Consider the following 22,119-nt stretch of genomic DNA (forward strand, 5'->3'; position numbering starts at 1 on the left):
ATTTCCTCTGAGATCTAACTCTGACCTCAACGCTAGAACCCTAAGGTAACATTTCTATAGTACCAAAAAATAGGGTGAGCAAAGGTGATGACTCTGAACAATTAGCCAACAGCTGAACAGTGATGGATCTTGAGGTCTGGGGCATTGCTTAGAGGATGGGCAGCCTTTTACTGAAAACCTTGGTCCAGCCTACTCTCTTTTATGGTTGACTCATTATGCCTTTCTTTCCTTTGCCCAGCTCTTTCAGGCCCAGACCTTCCTCAATGTCAAAATCGAACTCCACTGCTATGACTGAGTTCCTCTTTGAAGGTTTCTCCAGCTTTGGGTGGCAATACAGGCTTACTTTCTTTGTCGTCTTTCTAACTTTGTACCTGCTGACTTTCACTGGCAATATCATCATTGTTACTATTATTTGCCTGGACCATCACCTCCATACTCCCATGTACTTTTTCCTGAGTATGCTGTCCATCTCTGAGAACTGCTACACTGTGGCCATTATTCCCCGCATGCTTTCTGATCTCCTGAGTCTGCATCAGCCCATTTCTATTCAAGGCTGTGCCACTCAGCTCTTCTTCTATCTCACCTTTGGTATCAATAACTGTTTCCTTCTCATGATCATGGGATATGATCGCTACATGGCCATCTGCAACCCCCTACGGTACTCAGTCATCATGAGTAAAGAAGCCTGTATACAATTGGTATCTGGGTCATTGGTAATTGGCCTGGGCATAGCCACAGTTCAACTAACGTCTGTGTTTGGTCTGCCCTTCTGTAATGCCTTTGTCATCTCTCACTTTTTCTGTGATGTGAGACCCCTGCTGAAGCTGGCCTGCACAGACACCATGGTCAATGAAATCATTAACTTTGTTGTCAGTGTCTGTGTCCTTGTTCTACCCATGGGCCTGGTCTTCATCTCTTATGTCCTCATCATCTCCACCATTCTTAAAATTGCTTCAGCTGAGGGTCGGAAAAAGACCTTTGCCACCTGTGCCTCCCACCTCACAGTGGTTGTCATCCACTATGGCTGTGCCTCCATCATCTACCTCAAACCTAAGTCTCAGAGTTCCCTAGGGCAGGACAGACTCATCTCAGTGACCTACACTGTCATCACTCCCCTGTTGAACCCTGTCATATACAGCTTGAGGAATAAGGAGGTCAAAGATGCTTTGTGCAGAGCCATGGGACGAAAGCTCCTCTTCTCCCAATGAAGAGAGTTTGTAATTTTGATTTCATAAATATGTATTACTTTTAACGCTGTTTCAGTAATGCCTTTAGATAGGGGATCAAGAAGAATAGACTAAATTGAATTGGGTGCCCAAACTGGAGGTTTCCATTTGAGCTAGTTCTGGTTTTCTGTAACCTCTTTCAGAAAAGATAGAAAATGACTTTGCATACAGTTAAGAATGTAATGCACGTTCTCTCACACACATCCCAAGAATATGTTGAGTTTTACAACTCCATTGAGATACAGAACCAAACAGGATTCTTAAGAGCTAATGAACAAAAGATTTTGAAAACACCTTAGAAAGACTTTTTATGTGTGACATTAGGTTGTAGGAGTAATGTGCAAACATTTTAACAAGTGAAGAGATGCATACATTTCCTTTTCTGTGGACATTGAAGGCTACCTGCTACTATCCCATAACAGTCTGAAGAAGCATCAAAAGATGGGGTGCACACTTTCCCAGTGAACAGAAATGCCCTAACTGACCATTCCTGGAAATGAAGAGTGCAAATGTGGGAAAGCAAAAACCATTAGCTACTGAAAACCCAAAGAACCCATCCATCTCTAGTTGAGAAGTGTAGGTGAGAAAACACCAATTGTAAAGGAGAACATGCTGAAAGCTCCAATGCTTCCAACAGGGAAGTGAAAGAGAACAGAGGTTGGAAAGAGCCAAGCAAAAGTATAGCTCTTTTTGCAGGATAGAGCTAAACTCTTTGAAATAGTGTTATGCATGTAAGCACTTTAATTTCTGAATATATTTAATAATAAAAAGTCTGAGTCTTGACTGGAAAAAAACAAACAAACAAAAAACAAAAACAAACAAGCAAACAAAAACTTCCAGTAAGCTCCTAAGCCTACAGAAGTTACTACTTAGAAATATTTTCTTAGATACTCCCAATTTAAAACCTGAGCTGAAAACAGCATTTTATGTGTGAGCATCGCAGAATGTGAAAGTGTATGCAAGAAAGGATCCTCAGTCCCTCATCCTTCTTTTCAATTCTGGCTTTCTATTCTGAAAGAACATGCATAACCTGACTTTGAAACACAGCTCTTGAAGTCCCCACAGTCCAGCTGATCCCAAGTGGTGACCATGTAGAAGCATGATGTCACTTTGGGAGAGTGTCATGAAGTCTGCTGTATGCTGTGGTTGGGACAAGTCAGGGGAAGTTAACAAATCCTCCATGTCAAGTTTTCATGTCTCACTTTGCAAAAAACACTAGCATGTGAAGTCTAACCAGAGATAAAAGATATCTTTGCCTTTGTGTCCAGATTTCTAGAAATGATAGAGCATGTTCATTTCTGTGGAGATAGTCAGAAAACAGTTATAAAAACTGTTTTTCTTAGTAGTTCTGCTTAATCTAGATAAAGCTAATAGGTAAAGGTCTGATGGCCAGTGGCACACTTTCTTCTATTTGAAGTTGGATTTAGTGGAGGATGTGGTACACAACTCAGATTGTACCCCTTTGGGACCCATGTTCATTCCCTTGACTGCCAGGAGTGTCTTGAGCTGACAGCTCTCAGTTGAGACCCTTTTCAGGAATTGCCCTTGATAAAGAGTTGCCTCTTCCAAAGTCACACCCTCTGCCCAGGGGCAAACTGCTTCCAATGACTTGCTTATTTCAGGTTATAAACACTGGCCTTCTTACCTCAATTTAAGATGTTTAGGAAGGGCTCTCCCAGCTCCAGCGCTTTCATCTGTGAGATAGTTTGAGGTTTTTGTTGAGGCTGCATCACATTTCAACTCTTCCTTCTGCTCTGTCTGCTTCCTTTATTCTCACACAGGTGTTGATCCTGAGAGCACTACTTAATAAACTTGTTGCATTTAAATCTCTATTTCAGAGTCTGTTTCCTGGAGATCTCAATTCACAACATTTTAGGATCTCATTTCTAGAACAACAATTGGCAACTGGAGAACCCAAATTTCCAGGCTTGATATAGTCTAATGAAGGCAGAATGCCAGTGGCTCCTATATTTTAATTAAAAAAAAAATAATTCCATTCTATCAATTAAACTATATTTACTGTGGCTCAATTCAGTCAACCATAGTTTGGTATTATTTTCTTGGAAACTGGTTAAAAAATTGAAATATTAATTTTTCTCAGAATCCACAAGAAATAATCCCTTTGTCTTTAAAAATTTGTCTATGAGCAATTTCAATTTTATTGTAGTCTGGTACCCTTACCTTACAGTGAGATCAGTGGTGGTGGGAATGTTGTGGAGATTAATAAAACACCAGATGGGACATGGGCTTAGTAAGTAACTGTCCAGAGCTGGTCAGACAACTTAATGCAGGAAGACAGTACTACTCTCTGAGGTTATCCAGGGACCTTGGTTGGCAGGTGCCTCTGCCATTCTTAATATAAAGCTTCCATTTTGGAGTTCAAGAGATGATCTTATTGTCCAATTTTCCATGTCATGAGAAGAGAGAAAGAACAGGGTCTTTCTTCAAGCATTCAATTCCCCAACTTACTGGCAGGTTGGAATTTTTTTATTTTTTGTCTGAGTTTCTACTCTTGAAGTGGCATGGAAATTTGTCTTCTGTTAGCCATCAGTAGGGAGATACTGACTTGATTTTTGAAAAAAAAATCCCTAACTATTAGGAGTTCATGATGATTTGTGGCAGCCAATTTGGAACAGCAAGTGTGGAAGAGAGAATTTGCTCTATGAACTAGCCTAGACCAATTTGGTAAGAGTTTGGAGGTAACAGAGGAGGTCCCAAGGGTGAAGCTGGGGTGAATTATTTCTATTCTAACCATCTGTATAACATACATACTCACTCTCTGGCATGGACAGAAAATATTCATGTATATTAAAATAAAAATGTGCATTATAAATAAAAATAATATTTTTATTTATAAATGCCATATTTTGGGGGTCCAGGAAATATCCAAGCCCTAATTCTGTGTTCCACATTCCTTACTCAGCAGGGATATATGAATATCAAGAAGAAAATAGGTAGAAATAAATGACAGGCACAAGTCTTAGACAAATCTGAAATTCAGATACACAGACTAGCACAGTGAAGGGAAGGACCAATGTGTGAAGGATAAAGGGGAAAAATTCACACTGGTGAGGAGGGGGAAAATGGCATAGATGATAGAGGCTTTGTTCATCCCTCTTTTGACTAAATCGAAATTGTGATAGAAACACAGAGCAAACAGCAAGTAAAGTAGCCTGGGATCTAGATGAACAGAAGTACTAAACTGGGGAGAGAAATAATTACTCACCCTGCAACAGTAGAAGATAGGAGAAGGCAAAGACATGAAGCTGCTCAGTCTCAAACAACTAAGTGGGACAGAGGCTACGGCAGCCACAGCCAGCAGCTGCAGACACCACTTAAAAGGGCCGTGTCCACAAGCGGACTTTTGCGGTGACGGACCTGCTCACTCTGAACATCAGCACTGGGTCAGCTTCATGATGGGCTCCAGAGTCTTACGGGGGAATATTGAGTTGTTGGAATGAGAGCCAGAGGTGAGGCTCTCTCCTGGGCAGAAGTGCTGGCAGTATCCATTGTTCCTCTGTTGAGCCCTTCCCGCACCCAGTGTTTGGAGGCAGTGCCACCATAACTGAAACGTCAAATTGGATAACAGAGGTCACTCCATGCAGAGGATTTCCTGAAACTCTTCTTCCCCCAACTTGCAGACCCACTCAAGCCACAACCAGCTGTGTTCTCAGTGAGTCCAGTGCACCTTGCTGAGCAGTGCCAAGACTCACACAGGTGGCAGCTGGCCTCAGTTTCTGGTGTGGATTCTTGAGGCCACTATAAGCACAGCATCTGTGGATTGCTTGTTGAATCTTAACAGGTGGCCCCGGAGGGGCACAGGCAGGGGCTAAACTTGGCCTGCAGCTGAACTCCTCAAGATTGTGCCACTGGACACCTACTACACAAAGCCACACTAATAATACTGGGAGACTTAGGAGCTTTGCTTATTATAAGGAAACAGACATAGAAAGGCAGCCAAAATAGGAAGACAAAGAAGCAGAACCCATATGAGAGAACAGAGCAGAGATCCAGGAATAATGAAGTCAAGCAATCTAACAGATGTAGAGTTCAAAACACTGGTTAGAAAGATGCTTAATGAACTTAGGGGAAGAGTAGATGAATTCAGTGAGAACTTTAATAAAGAGATAAAAAAACATAAAAATGGAAATGAAAAGTATAAAAGGGAACCAATTAGAAATGAAGAACACATTATCTAAGATGGAGAGGATATTAGAGAGAATAAACAGAGTGGATAAAGAAGAGGATCGAACCACCAGTAGAGAAGATAGGGATGCCAAGGACAGTCAATCAGAATGACAAGAAAAAAGAAGATAAGACTATAATAATAATTTAAGGAGCCTCTGGGACACTATTTACTGTAAATATCTATGTCATAGAGGTATCTGAAGGAAAACAAAGAGCTATTTGAAGAAATAATGATGAAACACTTCCCTAACCTGGTGAAGAAAATAGACATACAACCCCAAGAAGCTCAGAGAGTCCCAAGAAAGAGGGATCCAAAGAGGCTCACACCAAGATATATCATAATTAAAATGTCAAAGGTTAATTCAAAAAGAGAATCTTAAAAGCAGCAAGAGAAAAGCTGTTAGTTACATAAAAGGGAGCACCCATAAGAGTGGCATCTGATTTCTCAAAAGAAACTATGCAGGACAGAAAGGCTTGGCACAAAATATTTGACGTGATGAAAACCCAGGATCTACAACCAAGAATACTTTATCTAGCAAAGCTGTCGTTTAGAGTTGAAGGACAGATGTAGAGCTTCCCAGACAAAAATAAGCTAAAGAAATTTATCAACACCAAGCCAGTATTATTGGAAATGTTGGAGGGACTTCTTTAAGAAGAAAAAACATGTATCAAAAACATACATAAAGAATGGTAATAACTATATTCCTATCAACAAGTATCTCAAATGGAAAAGAATTAAGTGCTCCATCCAAAAGATAGAGTGGCTGAATAGATTAAAAAAACAAGACCCCTACATATATTGCCTACAAGAGACTTATTTCAGATTAAAAGACACACACAGCCTAAAGGTAAGGGGATGGAAAAAGATATTGCTTTAATGGAGCTAGAGAGTATTGATTTGAATGAAATAAGTCAGATAAAGACAAATATTGAATGATTTCATGTACATGTAGAATCTAAAGAACAAAATAATCAAAAGCAACAATGGAAATAAACTCATAGATATAGAGAATATTTTGAGAGCTACTAGATGGGAGGAGGATTGGGGGGATGGCGATAAAGGGCAAAGGGATTAAGTCGTACAAATGGATAGTTACAAAATAGACATGGAGATATAAAATGTAGCATAAGGAAAATAGTTAATAATGTAATAATAAATATGTAGGGGGGAAAAGGAGTACTAGACTCAGTGGGGTGATGACTTTGTGAGTTATGTAGATCTCTAATCACTATGCTGTACAACTAAAACTAATATATTATTGTATGCTAACTTAATTGAAGAAGAACACATTGAATTGTACAATGTAAATGTAAGTAATTAATTATTATATTTCAATAAAGCAGAAAATTTCACCCTGAAGCTTCTTGGGGAAGGCTTTCATACCCGCATATTCACCACATCGGAATCGGGTTTTCAAGTAATGAATGACAAAATGTCTGGGCTCAGATGGAGCTTTGAGACATCTAGTCTAATCTCCTCTTTTTACACAGAAGAAATGGAATCTCAGAGCCTGGCAAGTAATTCCTCAATGACACAGCTAGTTAAGAGCAGCTTTTTTAAATTAAAAAAAAATAATAATTCTAGGTTTGTGCTCTACTCATGGCCCTCGTAAGCTTGGAGTAAAAATAAAAAGGGAGATGAAAGCGAATTTTAATATTAAAAAGAAACAGAAAATCCCTTAGAAAATATATCTCAAGCTGTTCAAGTCTGGACTTTCTATCCATGTTAAATGTCTTTTCAATCTTAACTCTGAGTTATTTGGCCTCAGGCTAAATAAACAAGTAAGTAACTTGCTCTCTAGCCTGACGTACAGAACACTGTGAAGCAAGATATTGTTAACTTGGTCTCAAGGTCCCTGTAATAGATCTTTCCTTAAGGGCAGGGGAAATGACTAAGGAGACTCCTGTGGGGACTCCTCCTGGCCTATTTTTGCAGGAAAAATCTCTTCACCATTTATTAGGCTTATTTACATGAAGCCAGGTGACAAGGCTGTTCATGGAGAATCTGGTCATTTCTTAATGTCTCTGAAATTTTTTAAAAAGTGGAGAGTGTTCAGAAGGTTCATACCAGATACCTGTGTTAAAAAAAAAAATCTCCAGTAATTTCTTTATGGTTTATGGCATAAAAACATTTTTTAGGAGAAAATGAGACTTGTCAGTATCATGGATATTTACAAAATTTCACTCTAGAGTCACTTCTTCCTTGTGTTATTTATTGTCCTAAAATGTAGCTAAAATATAGGCACTCTGATCTCCCATTGACTGTTGTGCAATCATGGTTAGAAATGACAATATATTGCCTCTCTTCCGTAATGCTCCCTCAAGCATCTAGTAAAATTATTCATAGGTGGAGGTGGGATGGGGTGGGAGAGCGAGGATTGGGTTTCATGCATGCTACAAGGACCTTTAAACCTTTGCAATTTATAGAGAACTTCCAGATACAGGCTCTCACTTAATTTTAGAAGAACAATAGGTTGACAGGATGACTATTATCATTCTTATTTTAAAATGAAATACTGAAATACATGGAAGCGTAAGTCCATTTTCTCACATTACAAACCTAAAACATAGAAGAATGAGGATTTGGATCAATTTCTTCCCATGTATATTTTAGTTTCTTTCATGGATGGCTTTATAAGACTTAGTCCCATTCACTCCATGAGAGAAGCCTAGGCCTCCAATGAATGCTGTTGGGAAAACCAAATCCAAAAATGTCTAGATCTTTTGTCTGAGATTTATTCAGTTCTGGATTGTTTTCAAAGCTGAGAGTTCTGATTATTATTATTCACTAGAATTTCTCCAATATGCTATAATAGGATATTCAAGATACAAGTTTGGGAGGTTTTAAAGGAATGAAACAATCATAAAGGAATCTTAGACTGAGCTTCATATCTAGATCTTATGGCTCAAGGCTGCCACAGATTCTCCCCAAGAACAAGAAGCTCATGGATAATAAAGTTGAAGAGAGAGCATAGAAATGATCAACCTCACCAGCATTCTACATGTCTTCTCATTCCTAGCTCATATGTACAATTAGAATATTTCTAACCTGGAACTTTGTAGTTTTTTTGCCTCTAGAAGCAAAAACAACACAAAACAAAACAAATGAAAAAACTAGCAATTCTCAAAAACTTAGAAGCATCATGTTTTATGGTTTTATAATTCTTCTATTCGAATTGTACTTCTTTCACAGATACTAATAAATGAATCTATACGTTCTTTTACCTATTTAACTGATGTTTATTGAGCACTTACTATTACATGCCACTTAACCAGTTTCAGTTGGTTTAATGAAGAAGTTCTGTAAAGCCTTGAGCACAGATCTTTCTATGTACACGGTGAGTTGTGTTTGATAAGTGAGAAGCAATTGCTGATGTTGGAAAGAAATTGTTGCAAATGTTTCTTGAGCAATGACATTAGTTCTTTTTGGGGTCTGTCTTGGGATGTGGGTCCATAAGTTTGTTGCCTTTTCTGGTCCTCTTAGTCTTCAAGAGAAATGTGAACTGCTGCTGTGTTGAGATAAACAACCTAGTGTCCACAGCAAATAAAATCACCACCAACAATGGGATAAGGAATTGTAGCCAGTAGTAGTTGCTTTGGTGAGCTGTGGTGGGATCTAGATGCAACAAGAAACATAAGTCAAATTAAGAATTTAAGAATAAGGTTTGAGGCTTCATCTTCCCTAAGAGAAGGGCCCCTCATGGTCTTCCATCTTCTAGCACAATAAAGCATCCATTTGCAGAAAGAAAACACTCCTATGTTTGGTTTCCTCAGACTGTGCTCCCTGGAATCCTTGGAAGTCCCGAATATTTCCCCACAGCCCTTGTCTAACGATTCCTCTAGCCAATGTGCCCAAGGGGGAAGATTATGAAAATGATGACCCCTTTCTTGGAGCTGACAAGACCCGTCTCCACATATTATTTGCTGGTGGAAAGGAGGCAGAGAGCTGAGGATCACTAGTGTCTTATTAATCAATCAATCAATCAATTAATCAATCAATCATTTCTTGCATGCCTATTGGGTGAGATGAAGATATTGGATTAGATCATTAAAGTTTCCTTCCATTTTCACTATTTTGTGATTCTGTTACTTTTTTATAAAGTACTGCTTTTTGTGATTATTCTAGAATTATAGACCCACAGAATATTAAAGCCAGAAATCACTTAAAGATTGCCTAGACCAGTGGCTCTCATCGCTGGTTACACATTACCATTACCTGAAAGAGTTTTCAAAAATACTTATCCCAGACCTTATCCAAATCAATTAAATCAGAATTTTTCATGATGAAATATGGACATCGATGTTTTTTGGTTCCTCAAGTGATTCTGATGAAGTCTAGACCAAACCCTTTATTTTATGGATAAAAATACTGGAAGCCCAGTGACAATTAAATAGCACTTAGGTATCAAATTAGTTAACAGAGAACTGCCATTAGAACTTAATTCTGGCTTCTGGTCTCATGCTTTTGTAAATGTTAGCATGAACCAAGTCTGCAACTCAAAGTCTAATTTCCTTCTTGTAAGGTAAATATTTCAAATGCTCCTTTTCTTATATAAAGTTTGAAAAGAGCAGTCTTTTTCATTGGATATAGAGGCAGCCCACCTGCCTATCCTTTCCTCATCAAGTCCTCTTTCTCTTCTCCCAAGACACAGGAACACTATCTGTTGATTTCCTTTCCCAGCCCTCCTAGGCTGGAATGGACTCTTCAAGCTTTTCACAAGCTTTTTCCCTTAAACTTTGAAACTCCTTTTCAATTTAATAAATGTGTGTTCTCCCCAGGAACAGCAGGTGACTTTGAGATCAAAACTAATTGCAACCTTTTATGCTTGGGTAGTGGTTAACAGTTTATAAAACCATTCCACAAATATTACCACATTTAATCTTTGTAAAAATGCCATAATGTGATCATGTATTGCTACTGCCATTAAACAAATAAAAACTCTAAGACAGAGATTAAGAGATATATTATACCCTAGGTCTCTCCATTGCAAGTTTAGTACACATTCCAATGTATCATAGCTGCTCCCATTCTACAAGCTGCAACTAACTATATCAAGCAGAGATGTTATCTCTCCTTTTCCCTGCTATGAGGTTATTCCCTTACCTTTACCAACTCACCTTTTTTTACAGTAATCTCAAGGGGATCAGAGGTATAGTTTATCTGCCAAAGTATGCCCTTGCAGTAATAGGTGCCACTGTCTCTTATTGTGGCATTGGTAATGGAGATGTTGTGGTTTTCATACCAGTACTTGAGTGCTTTTCCATTCTTGTAGTAAATCACCTTGTAGACATTTCGATTCATCCAACCATGGCACCTGATGAGGAAGGACTCACCCTCCAATACCACATCAGTAGAAGATTGAATGAGCAGCCAGTCTGAAAAGCATTTATTATGTTATTTATTTAACAATGAATGAATAGATAGATTATAGATGGTAGATAGATAGATGATAGATAGATAGATAGATAGATAGATAGATAGATAGATAGATAGATAGATGATAGATAGATAGATAAAATAAATGAGGTCATACATAGAGTGTGTGTCAGAAAACATTGTTTATCATTAATACATTTCTTGGCTCATGAAGTCAACAAAAATAATGCTTAGAGCCTGTCTTCTTTTGATAAATCCTTGCTTCTCCTGAAAAGTAAGTCTGGGGCCATAAAATTTCTCTGACATTTCTGCTGAGCCTATCGTTGGAATTCCCTTTAGCTCCATTGTTGTTAGTTTCAGCTACTAGGGGGAAATAAATCTATTCTACCTAAGATTTCTAAGCCTAAGAGAGTATCTTTTATATCCTCTCTTACTTCATAGGGACTTCTCAGTTTTACTATTAATCTTAGTGGGCCCCAAAACTTCCTCAGAACATTTTATATTATTTGTGTAATTATTTAATATTCTCATTTTCATTTGACTCTATATTTCAAGAGGCTAGGGGCCAAGTCTGTTCCTTACATTATATACCCAGTGCCCAACACAATACCTAGGCATTGGTAAGTACTCGACAGATATTTTTCAGTAATGAGTCAGCAAAAAAAAAGTCAGTTTCCATGACTAATATCATTTTAATAATTGAAAAGCATTCACCAAATAATTTAAATTAAAATATGTCTAGTTTGTGCAAACATTTTATTTAAGAGAAATGCTTGAGGATTTTTTCAGAAACTATTCCAAAGAAATAAAGGAGATGTTCTACACTTCTTTAGTTTATATTGGGAACTTGCATATGAATGTTGAAACATTGTTTTTCACTCAAGAGAAAAACATAAAGTATATACACTTAAAACTAATATAAAATAATAATGAATGTCAACTGTAATTGAAAAATTAAAAAAAATAAAAAATAAAATAAATATATTTTTTATTTTAAAATATAAAGTAAAATATGACAATAACCTAGCTATTCAAATGAAATCATTAGTTTGTTCATTCAACATTTACTAACTAACCCACATATGCCTAAGCATGCTGTGCTAATTGTTGGCAGTAGGAAAGTGATAAAGATGAAGCAAACATAAGATTTGTTTCTAAGTAAAAGTAGAGAACTTGAGGAATGTACACAGATATCTTTCAAAATGAAGAGAACAACCTAACATTCAGGTTGTTGCACATGGAAATTGCAGAGCAAATCTTTAAATCAAACCTTTTGATCCTATTTCAAATGCAGCTCTTTGTAATGTTCATGTATCCAACGTGCCATTGACCATATAATACACATCTGCACTTATATAGGAAAGATAGTTAGAGGTGAAATAGAATAGAAGAATAACATTGGGAGGTGTTCAAATATTGAAAGAAAGCAGAAGAAAGGCAAGCAGACAGGAGTAGAGAAGGAAGAAGAGAGATCGACGAGTTTTGAGTAAGAGACTCAAAGTCCCACCCTGGCACCCTAATTCTTGGAATAACTTACTTTTTCCCAATCTTCAGATGAGCCATTCCTCACATGAGAGAATCTACATTTTCTTAGCCTTGGAACTTACCACTGAAGACTTCTAGATACACAGGTTGACTTGGGATAAGATTTTTGTTCCAACATCTATATTCTCCACTGTCTTGGAATGTGGCATTTATGATGTCCAAACTTGGAGTTGTCACTACTAACATGGTATTGTTGTGAGTCCACTTAGTGGAGTTGACTTCAGGGGACTTGTTCCCGTTACATGTAAGAGTCACATTCTCTCCTCTAAATATTCTATTCCACGGGGGATTCAGGGACACCATAGATTTCCAATTGGCTTCAAAAAGATCAAATTATGAAAAGAGATATAAAAGGGAAAACAAGATCATTGAAAATTGTCTAGGTTCCAAAGTACAGACATACCAATAGTCAACCAATGATCAGTCTACACTTGTACTGCTGGTAATGAGACCCTATCCTGATTTCTAGGGTTAAAAGAAGAAAGGAACTTTTGTAGCCCCCACCCCAAAACTCCCAACCTAGGGAGAAAAACAGGACACAAATACAGGATATTAAAAAACAGACGAGCAAACAAATTTACTATGTGATGTACTATAACTCACTTTAATTCTCTTGATTTCAATTTCAGAATCTGTAAATAAGAGCTGCAATCTCTTTTCAGGTGGAGACAATGTCTGTCATATTCAACCATAGCTCAGCACAATGGCTTGTATATTGAATGGATAAATGAGAGAATAACAGATAAATAACTGTATATGCAGCAACAATATATGTCAGTTCTGGAGGGTAATGAGAACCACCAAGAGGATTGATTTTAAAAGTCTTCCAAGAACAAAGAGATGTGAAATAAACTTGAACTAAAGTGGTCAGTTCAAGGAAGCGATCAGGTGGTAATGAGGAAAGGGTGATGGAATCAAAAGAGGACCAGACTTGGACCCAAGGGACTTATTTAGAATCCAGTTTTTTGTTAGCTGTGTAAGCTTCAGAAAATCACTGAATCTGAGTTTTGGCATCCTCAGTTATAAAATGGCAGTAATAATAATGATAATGATGTAAGAATTGAATGAGATTATGTGATAGTGCCTGGAAGAGAGACTGAAAGACACTTAAATGTTCAACAGATATAGTTGTTGGCATAAAAAGAGAAGATGGTGACTTGAGAGAATAAATTGGTATGTAAGAAGATATTGAATGGAAAAAAAGAAGGAGAACAAGGGAAGATGGAAATAGGAAGTGGTTTGAACGGGAGAAGAAGATTCAAAATCATTAGAAAACAAAGGAATAAAGGGAAACTGTGGAGAAAGTAATGCCTAGACACATTGAAACACTGAGGGAACACAGAAAGAGTACTCACCTGCTGACATGCCATCTGGAGCTGCAAAAGTCCAGAAATGATAAGTTAGTGTATATACTTAGCCTTCTGAAGCTCCTGAAGAGAGTTTTTTTGTTTTATTTTTGTTTTGTTTTTATTAAATTTATCAAGTGACATTGGTTAATAAAATTATATGTTTCAACTATACAATTTGATAATACATGATCTTTATATTGCATTGTGTGTTCACCACTCAAAGTCAAATCTCCTTTTGTCACCATGTATTTGACCCCCTTTCCCACTTTCCCTCCAGTATCCACTAAACTGTTTGTGTCTATGAGTTTTTGTTCATTTGTTGCTTTCAGTTTTATATCCCACATATAAGTGAAATCATATGGTTCTCAACTTTTTCTGTCTGACTTATTTTGCTTAGCATGATCACCTCAAAATTCAATCAATTTATCACAAATGGCAGTATTTCATCTTTTCTTATGGCTGAGTAATATTCCATTGTGTGTGTATGTGATCCAGGCAGATAAGGCTCTTCTCCTTTTCCTCTATCCTCCTTTCTTTGCCCTCTGGGAGATGCCAGAGCAATTGCAAGAAACCAGGCTTTCAATTCAGCTTCTTCCTTAGATGTTGCTCAGCTCAGTTTCTTCTGCTCTCCAGCTTGTCTTCACTACAGAATCTCTGGGAAATGTCCCACGATTTGTGCAAAGCATAGAACAAGTCACTACTAAAACTGTCGACATTCCCAACCCGGCTGCTCCCCAGATCCATTTTGGCTCCTCCAAAAGGAGTAACTGAACCTTTACTTACAGAAGAGCAGTAAAGCTATCCACAGCAGAGCGGGGCCTCCCATGGAAGTAGACATCGCCTCTTAAAAGTCTGGCCCCAGTCAGGTGCAGACTGAGCTGCAAAATTCTAGGGTTTTAATATTGAATGAAACCAAAAAGGAGAAGGAAATGTTGTCTGTATCATATCTAGTTAACTCATCAGCTATGCCTGGGTTTGCCTGCTTCTCTGAAGATAATATTCAGAGTGGTGCCTAATTGGGCAATTTTTTAACAGCTTAACACGACACAACTTTATTGTCTTATAGTTCTGTAGGTTAGAAGTTTAATGTCTTTCACTGTACTAAAATCCAGGTGTCAGCAGGACTGTATTCCTTTCTGGAGAATCTAGGAAAGAATCCAGCTGCTAGGGGTTGCAGACATTTTTATTTTATTTTATTTTTATTTATTTATTTTTTGCCTCATAACCACCTTCCATCTTCGAAGCTAGTAATGACAAGCTGAGTCATTTTCATTCTGCCATCTCTCTGGTTCTTTCTTTTTTGCCTTCCTCTTCTGCCTGTAAGGACCCTTGTGATTACATTGGGCCCACTCAGCTAATATAAAATAATTTCATTTCTTTTTTTAAAATTTTTATATTTTTAATTTTAATTATAGTTGGCATATAGTATTGTATTAGTTTCAGGTGTACAATATGGTGATTAGACATTTATATAACTTATGAAGTGATCAATCTGATAAATCCAGTACCCATCTGACACCATATACCATACAATACTACTGACTAAACTTCCCATGCTATACTCTGCATCTCATAACTATTTCGTAACTACCAATTCGTAGCTCTTAATCCTCTCCCACCTTCATCCATCCCTCCATTCCACAATCTGACAACCATCAAAATGCTCTCTGTGTTTATAAGCTTGTTTCTGTTGTTTGTTTGCTTATTCTGTTCTCTAGATTCCACATATGACATTTGTTTCTCTCTGTCTGACTTACTCCACTCAGCATAATACCCTCTAGGTCCATCCATGATGGTTCAGTGGCAAGATTTTATTTTACTTTATTTTTTTATGGCTGAGTAATATTTTATACTGAATATATATCACCTCTTCTTTATCCATTCATCCATCGATTCTTCCAGGATCCCTCTATATCTTCGCTATTGTAAATAATGCTACAATGAACATATAGATTTATATGTCCCTTCAAAGTGGTGTTTTGGGTTTCTTTAGATAATTACCCAGAAGTGGGATAACTGGGTCCTTCTTTGTCTCTTGTTATAATCTTTTTTAAAAAGTCTATTTTTTTCTGGTATTAGTGTTGCTACCCCAGGTTTTTTTGTTTGTTTCCATTTTCATGAAACATCCTTTTTCATCCTTTTACTTTCAGTCTGTGTTTTTTGATCTGAAGTGAGTCTCTTGTAGGCAGCTCTTTATCTGTCCTTCTAAATGATAGCTATGCTGTGTAATCTTGATTGTAGGTCTGTACTTTTCATCACTTAAACATTTGATGCCAATCCCTTCTTGCCTGCCATGTTTCTGTTGAGAAATTAGCTGATAGTCTTATGGGATCTCTCTTGCAGTTAATTAGTTGCCTTTCTCTTGCTGCTTTTAAGATTCTCTCTTTATTTTTAACCTTTGACATTTTAATTATGATGTGTTTTGTGCGAGTCTACTTGGGTTTATCTTATTTGGGACTCCGCACTTCCTCAGCTTGATGTTTATTTCCTTTGCCAGGTTAGGGAAGTTTTCCATCATTGTTTCCTCAAATAAGTTTCCAATTCTTTGCTCTCTCTTCTCCTCTGGTACCCCTATAATGCAAATGTTGGAATGCTTGGTGTTGTCTTGGAAACCCCTTAAACTATCATCATTTTTTTTTTGTATTTATTTTACTTGTTACTGTTTTGTTTGGCTGTTTTCTGCTACCTTGTTTTCTACTTCATCTAATCTACTGTTAATTCCTCCTAAAGTATTCTTCATTTCAGTTATTGTGTTCATTTCTGACTGGTTATTTTTTATATTTTCTATCTTTCTTTTTATGTTTTCTGTCTCTTTGTTAAAGTTCTCACTGATTTCATCTACTCTTCTCCTAGGTTCATTAAGCATCCTAATAACCAGTGGTTTGAATTCTGCATCTGGTAAATTGGTTGTCTCTATTTTGTTCAGCTCTTTTTCTGACGGTTTGTTCTGTTCTTTCATCTGGGACATGTTTCTTTGTCTCTCCATTTTGGCTATCCACTTGTGTATCTTTCATTGTATTATGTAAGGCTGCTACATGTCCTGGTCTTAGTAGAGCAGCCTTATGTAGTAAGTGTGCTGTGAGTCCCAGTGGCACATTCTTCCAAGGTCACCTGAACTGGGTGCTCCAGGTATGTACCTTTTATTGGTTGTGTGTTCCCTCTTGTTATAGTTGGGCCTTGTGTGCTGTTTGCTCATCAATGGGAGGGATTGACCCTCTGGCTGATTGGTTGTGAACACTGGCCATGACCAGTGGAGAAACTGTTGTTCAGAGGCTGACCCTATAGAACAGGATTCACTTTAGCAGGGCTCAGGTGCCTTCCCTGTCTGCTCTTTGGCTGTATCATCCTCAAATATGATCCTGGGTGGTGCTCCAGCTCAGACTGAAGTTGACCACGGAGCATGAAGGCCAGGGACTCTTGGGAGGGACCCCGCCTCAGGCTAAGTTCAGTTGCAGCCTGTGCCCTGTCCAGGACCACCTGGCATGAGCCAGTAAACAGTCCACAGATGGCTGTCAACCACATTGGGCTTGGAAGTGCCTCAAGAGGCCAAGCTGCAAATCAAGGCTAGCTGCCACTAGAGTCAGGCTTGGAGTGGCTCAGCAAGAGGTATGGGGCACACTGAGGCCAGGTGCTACTTGTTCAGGTTTTGTGAACCTTTGAGAAATTTTACAAAAGTCCACAGCATAAACTAAGACAGAAGTTTTGTATGGAAAATCCATTGAAAGCAGCTTGGGTAGGCCTGCACATTGGGAGGGGCAGGATATTAGGGAATCACCAGGGTGAGGTGACCAATTTTAGCTACATTGACAGAGACTCAGATATAGCGTCTGCCTGAGTCTGCAAGCCAAGTGTGTGAGGGCTCAACAAAAGAACAATGTCTTCAGCCTGCACTTCTGTCTGGGAGAAAACCACCCCTCCATACCTTGTCCTGAAGCCAGACAACTCAGTTCTTTCCCGTATGTCCCATATGTCCCTGATGCTTTTCAAGCTACTACCTCAGCCCTGGAGCTCAGCATGAGTGAGTCTGTCACTGAGAAAGTACATATGTGTAGGCTCTGTAAGAGGAAAGTCTGCGACTCTCTCATCCCTCCATCTCACTCAGTCACAATCTCCACTGGTTTTCATGGCCAGAAATTGTGGGGATTTCTCTTCCCAGTACTGGAACTCCCAGCACAGGAACTCCCCATCACTTCCACCTCCAGGAAGAAAAGGGGGGTCTCCCTGCCCTGTCTCCAGCCCCTGGCACAATCTGAGTAGTGAGCTTGTATCTATAACCAGTAGTGCCACCAGACCCAGCAGCTAAAATATCAGCAATTTTCCAAGTCAGTTATTAAACACAGCCGTTATAAACTTATAGTATGTTATATTATAAAATAAAATTACTACAGCCTCAAAACTTGCAAAAAAAAAAAAAAAGGAGCCCTGTGTGTGTTAGGGACCCCTCAGTCTTCTGAGAAGATCTCCGTAGCCAAGATATTTTCCCGATTCTTAATCGCCATGCAGGTGTGGGACCAGCCCGTTTCCCTCAGCCCCTCATACTGTCTCTGCCCCTCGTGCCAGTCTCAAGGTGGCCTCTTCTATGTGTTTCCAGTTGTAGGACTTCTGTTCAGCTAGACTTCAGGTGACTCCCAATAATGACCGTTCTGTAGTTTAGTTGTAATTTTGATGTGGTTGTGAGAGGAGGCAAGCAAAGGTCTCATTCTATGATATCATGTTTTTCTTCACAGACTCTTGAATTGTTTATTGAATTAAACATAAAGTTGCTCCTCATAAATATCTAACCAAAGCTTCCAGCTTCTATGAAGTTAGAAAATATGGGGCTAAAATTCTTCATAAATAGAAAGTTTTAGAAAAAGATTAGTGACTGGTCCCAGGTCATGCAATATTTTAGTTAGAGATTTTGAAAAGTACAAGTTGCTTGTGTTAAGATCTGAATTCAAATACTCCTAGCATTTATGTGATTAAGGTTTACCTGTAATAAAGGGGCAATAAAGATATCCAGATCACGGGGCAATAATGATACCCAAATCACAGCTTTATTGTGAGGTTTAATAAAATAATAAATTTGTAAAGTGCATTACACAGCATCTGGTATGTAAAAGATGCTCAATAAATATATCTTCCCCCTTCTTTTTATCACTATTTTTTAAGAACTCTTAGGAGATACATGCATTTCAACTGAGTTATGGCAATTGATAAACTACATAAGATATTTTATTTGATAACTAGTATCTTATGCCAGCATAATTTATGTAAACGACCTCACTCCTAAACATAGTCATGAAGAAGAGAACATGATAAGAAAGAATAGAACAAAAAAAGTTGTTTAATGGAGATTGGGAAGAGGAAGAGAAAGAAGTTTTTGAGGTTTGTCAGAGGCCATTATTTGAATACTGAAATCCTGGAAGAGACAGAGACAGATTCTAATTTACCATTTTGTTGAGAGTTTGCACAGGAGGGAATTCTTTTTCCTTAGGACAGTGATCCTACGATCAAATTGTCCTTCAGAGACAATCATTTTACTGTGACTCAAATAGTCATTTTAAAGGCTTCCTCATAAGTCTACACACTGTCCAAATATCTCCTACTTGTTTGAAAGACAGAGCAGAGCTCACTGTGAGGTACTATTTCCTAGTTTGGAGAGTATAAACTTTGGAGTTAGAGAGACCACATTCATTTGTTTCACCATCCTAAAGCTTTGCTTCTGTGTCCAGCATTGAAAGGAAGGTAGTGTTTTGGTAGCAATAATGGCAAAGATTTAGCAAATTCAACAAAAGCAGTTCATTAAATCTTAAAAACAAAACAAATCATCTCCATCTGCTCCTGAAAATCAATCAGAACCAACAACAAACCAACAACATCAACATCAGAAAGAATAAACCATACTCTAATTCCCACAGTATACAACAACAGGTACCCAAAGGAACACATAAACACTAATTTTAAATAATAACTCCACTCTATCCTGATATAACTGGTTGATGTACCAGTTGAATTCCACACATCTTTTACTTTATAAAAAAAAAAATTCTCCAAATTTTATATCCACTATTTGAGCAGAGTATGCTGTTAATATCTTGTACTCAACACATCAACATCAGGCTCGTGTACTCACTGAGATCAGTAGAGTTAATCTCATTTTACTGCTGGATTCTTATGTGTTCAACACTCATAAACAACATCTATATCTGTAAATTGTGACCTGCTATTGGTTCTCGGAAACCTTGATCTACATTTTTCTTTGTAGCAATGGTGGAATGAAGCATAACTGGCCATGCGTGAACTATATGGCCTATCTACTGTGAGGTGTCCAGAGAAAAAGGCTGTTGACAGAAACTTTTGTGATTTGGGATGTGCTGCCAAAGGAGGAATCAGTACAAAGAGTGTCTTGATCTTTGTGTCCTTCTCTAAAAGGGAAGCTGAAAGAAAGGCCGAACTATTGGCTTTTTCCTCTCAATATTTGGCAGATCCATTAAAAATAAGTTAAAATTGAATATGATATGAAAGAGCAGAATCGCTGTCTGCTTATAGTGTATATATACCTGATAAATACTGATCTCTCCCCAAAGACTAAATACAAGGCTAAGTATGCAATATGCCTTATAGATTTTGTTCTTCCCACCAACTTTATGAGGTTAATGAATGAGGAAACTAAAGAGGTTAAGTGACTTGTTCTAGGACATGCAGCTGCTAAGTAAAAGAGTTAGGATTTGACGTGGGCAATCTGGCTCATGACCACATCCATATAATATATATCCTTATTCATACAAGCTACACATTGTACTTGAAGTTCACATTAGTTCATAGTCTCCAGACAAAAACTCCTTGTATTCCAAGGGATCCATAATCCACAAATAGGAAATCATCGATCTAGTCCAACCTCTTGTTCTACAATTGTTTTTGATTTTAGGAGGTGATTTCTCAATCTTCAGCCATGAAGCGCTGTTGGCACTATTGGCATATTAGTTATGTATATTTCATAGATGTGCCTAAAAAGAAGAGAAAAGAAAGGAAATTCTTTCCTTTTTATTCTAGATTCTTAGAGCCAGGAGGATATCAGCTCCTTATGACATCTTGAACAGGAGTCTGCTCAGGAAAGAGCACTCAATAGTGGGTGCCAATTGCCTGGTGGATTTTCACAATAGTGTCACTAGCTTTAATACATTTTTATTTTTTGTCTTGACCTGAATAGTTATCTGCTTTGGGTAGATCCAAAAGAAATAAATGGAAACTCCCAGGACTCCTAAAGCAAATGCCATTCAGAAATAGATGAAGACAGGGATTATACAAGCTACAACCTTGGGCATGAACAGAAATCTTCCCCCAAGAAAAGAAAAATAAACTTCAAGAAACAATCAATCCTAAAGATGATCCTTTCCCTTCCATTTTAGAGGCTAACTTCTTTATATCATGGAAGAGAAAATCAGTGGAATTCTTCACAGAAATAAAGATTGGAATGGAGATAGGTACAAAATATATTTCCAGTACCTGATTTTAATAAAATATGCTATTGCTCAAATTCAAAAATGACCACACTATTTGAATTTTACAAATTATTAGAGCTAGAGCTAAAATCCTACAGACTGCTTATAGGCAAGTCCTGTCAGATATCCAGTTAAAGGATATCAGTGGAAGTCCAGAAGTCAAGGGGCCTAGGTTAGGTACATAGTCATATTCTAAGTGCACATAAAAATGCAATAGACTGGGAAAAGTTTTCTAACTAGTGTTACAATTTGGGATATCTTTAAAACAACAAAATACTGAAAAAGTTCCTTGAATAGGTCTCCTAAAATTCTTCAAGCCTTGATCACTGACTGAGCCTAATCTATATTGCTTTATAGTCTGTATTGTGGGCATCTGGGACATCAAGCTCCCTGTCTTTTAGATATGTAACCAACCATTCACTTTCCAGACAAGACATCTTTGTGGCATCTTGTAGTTAGGGAGGAGTCCGAACAATAAAGTATACTCAAGCAAATTCACCATGACCTTTGCCTATAAACACTATGATTCAGCCAAGAAACCTAAGGGCCTTGGACTTGTTTTCTTGCCTTTGAACATATACAGAAGTTAGGTGAGATGATCTTTCATTCAGAATGGGAATAACAGAATTACAAATCTGCTGGAAAAAAACTCTCAAAAGATGGTGGAAAAACATTTGTATTTTAGGCTATTCTATCAAATTAAAAAAACTAAAAGAATAAAAATAAATGCTTATCCATGAATATTTTAAAGAGATTAAGTAGATGTAAGACTGAGCACGAGTCCAGGCTCTGAACAGGTTGTGGAGTTTGATTCTCAGCTCATACCATTTTATTGGTTATGTGACTCTTGGCAAGCTACTCAATCATTTTGTGCTTCAGCCTCCTCTCTGATGAAATGGAAGTAGTAATAGTGCCTATCGTTGTGAATATTAAATGATTTAATATAGTGA

At 37.8% G+C, this 22,119-nt stretch overlaps 2 protein-coding genes across 2 annotated transcripts in view; one reads left to right on the forward strand and one right to left on the reverse strand.

Moving 5' to 3' along the window:
- Positions 1-263: 263 nt before the first annotated feature.
- LOC105300731 (olfactory receptor 10J1-like) overlaps positions 264-22,119 on the forward strand; it is a 38,226-nt gene continuing 16,370 nt past the window's right edge. The window contains exon 1 of the mRNA XM_011373103.2: positions 264-752. Coding sequence (XP_011371405.2) covers positions 264-752 — 489 coding nt within the window. The remainder of the gene's footprint in view (positions 753-22,119) is intronic.
- On the reverse strand, positions 8,719-14,523 carry FCER1A (Fc fragment of IgE receptor Ia). Its single transcript, XM_011373101.1, has 5 exons — positions 14,469-14,523; positions 13,692-13,712; positions 12,399-12,653; positions 10,533-10,790; positions 8,719-9,018 (listed from the first exon to the last, which is right to left on the reverse strand). The coding sequence occupies exons 1-5, from the start codon at positions 14,521-14,523 to the stop codon at positions 8,831-8,833; spliced, it is 777 nt and encodes a 258-aa protein (XP_011371403.1). The 3' UTR covers positions 8,719-8,830.

Source organism: Pteropus vampyrus, unplaced genomic scaffold (genome assembly GCF_000151845.1).
Source record: "Pteropus vampyrus isolate Shadow unplaced genomic scaffold, Pvam_2.0 Scaffold217, whole genome shotgun sequence".
NCBI classification, from domain to species: Eukaryota; Metazoa; Chordata; class Mammalia; order Chiroptera; family Pteropodidae; genus Pteropus; species Pteropus vampyrus.

Bases quoted from the DNA above. Each gene is read 5' to 3' on its own strand.
- FCER1A (XM_011373101.1), bottom strand. From the start codon at position 14,523: ATGTCTACTTCCATGGGAGGCCCCGCTCTGCTGTGGATAGCTTTACTG. The intron at 12,654-13,691 runs GTGAGTACTCTT...ATCTTTTTGAAG, and splicing joins TCCAGATGGCATGTCAGCAG to CCAATTGGAAATCTATGGTG. The intron at 9,019-10,532 runs GTGAGTTGGTAA...ATCCCACCACAG, and splicing joins TGAGATTACTGTAAAAAAAG to CTCACCAAAGCAACTACTAC.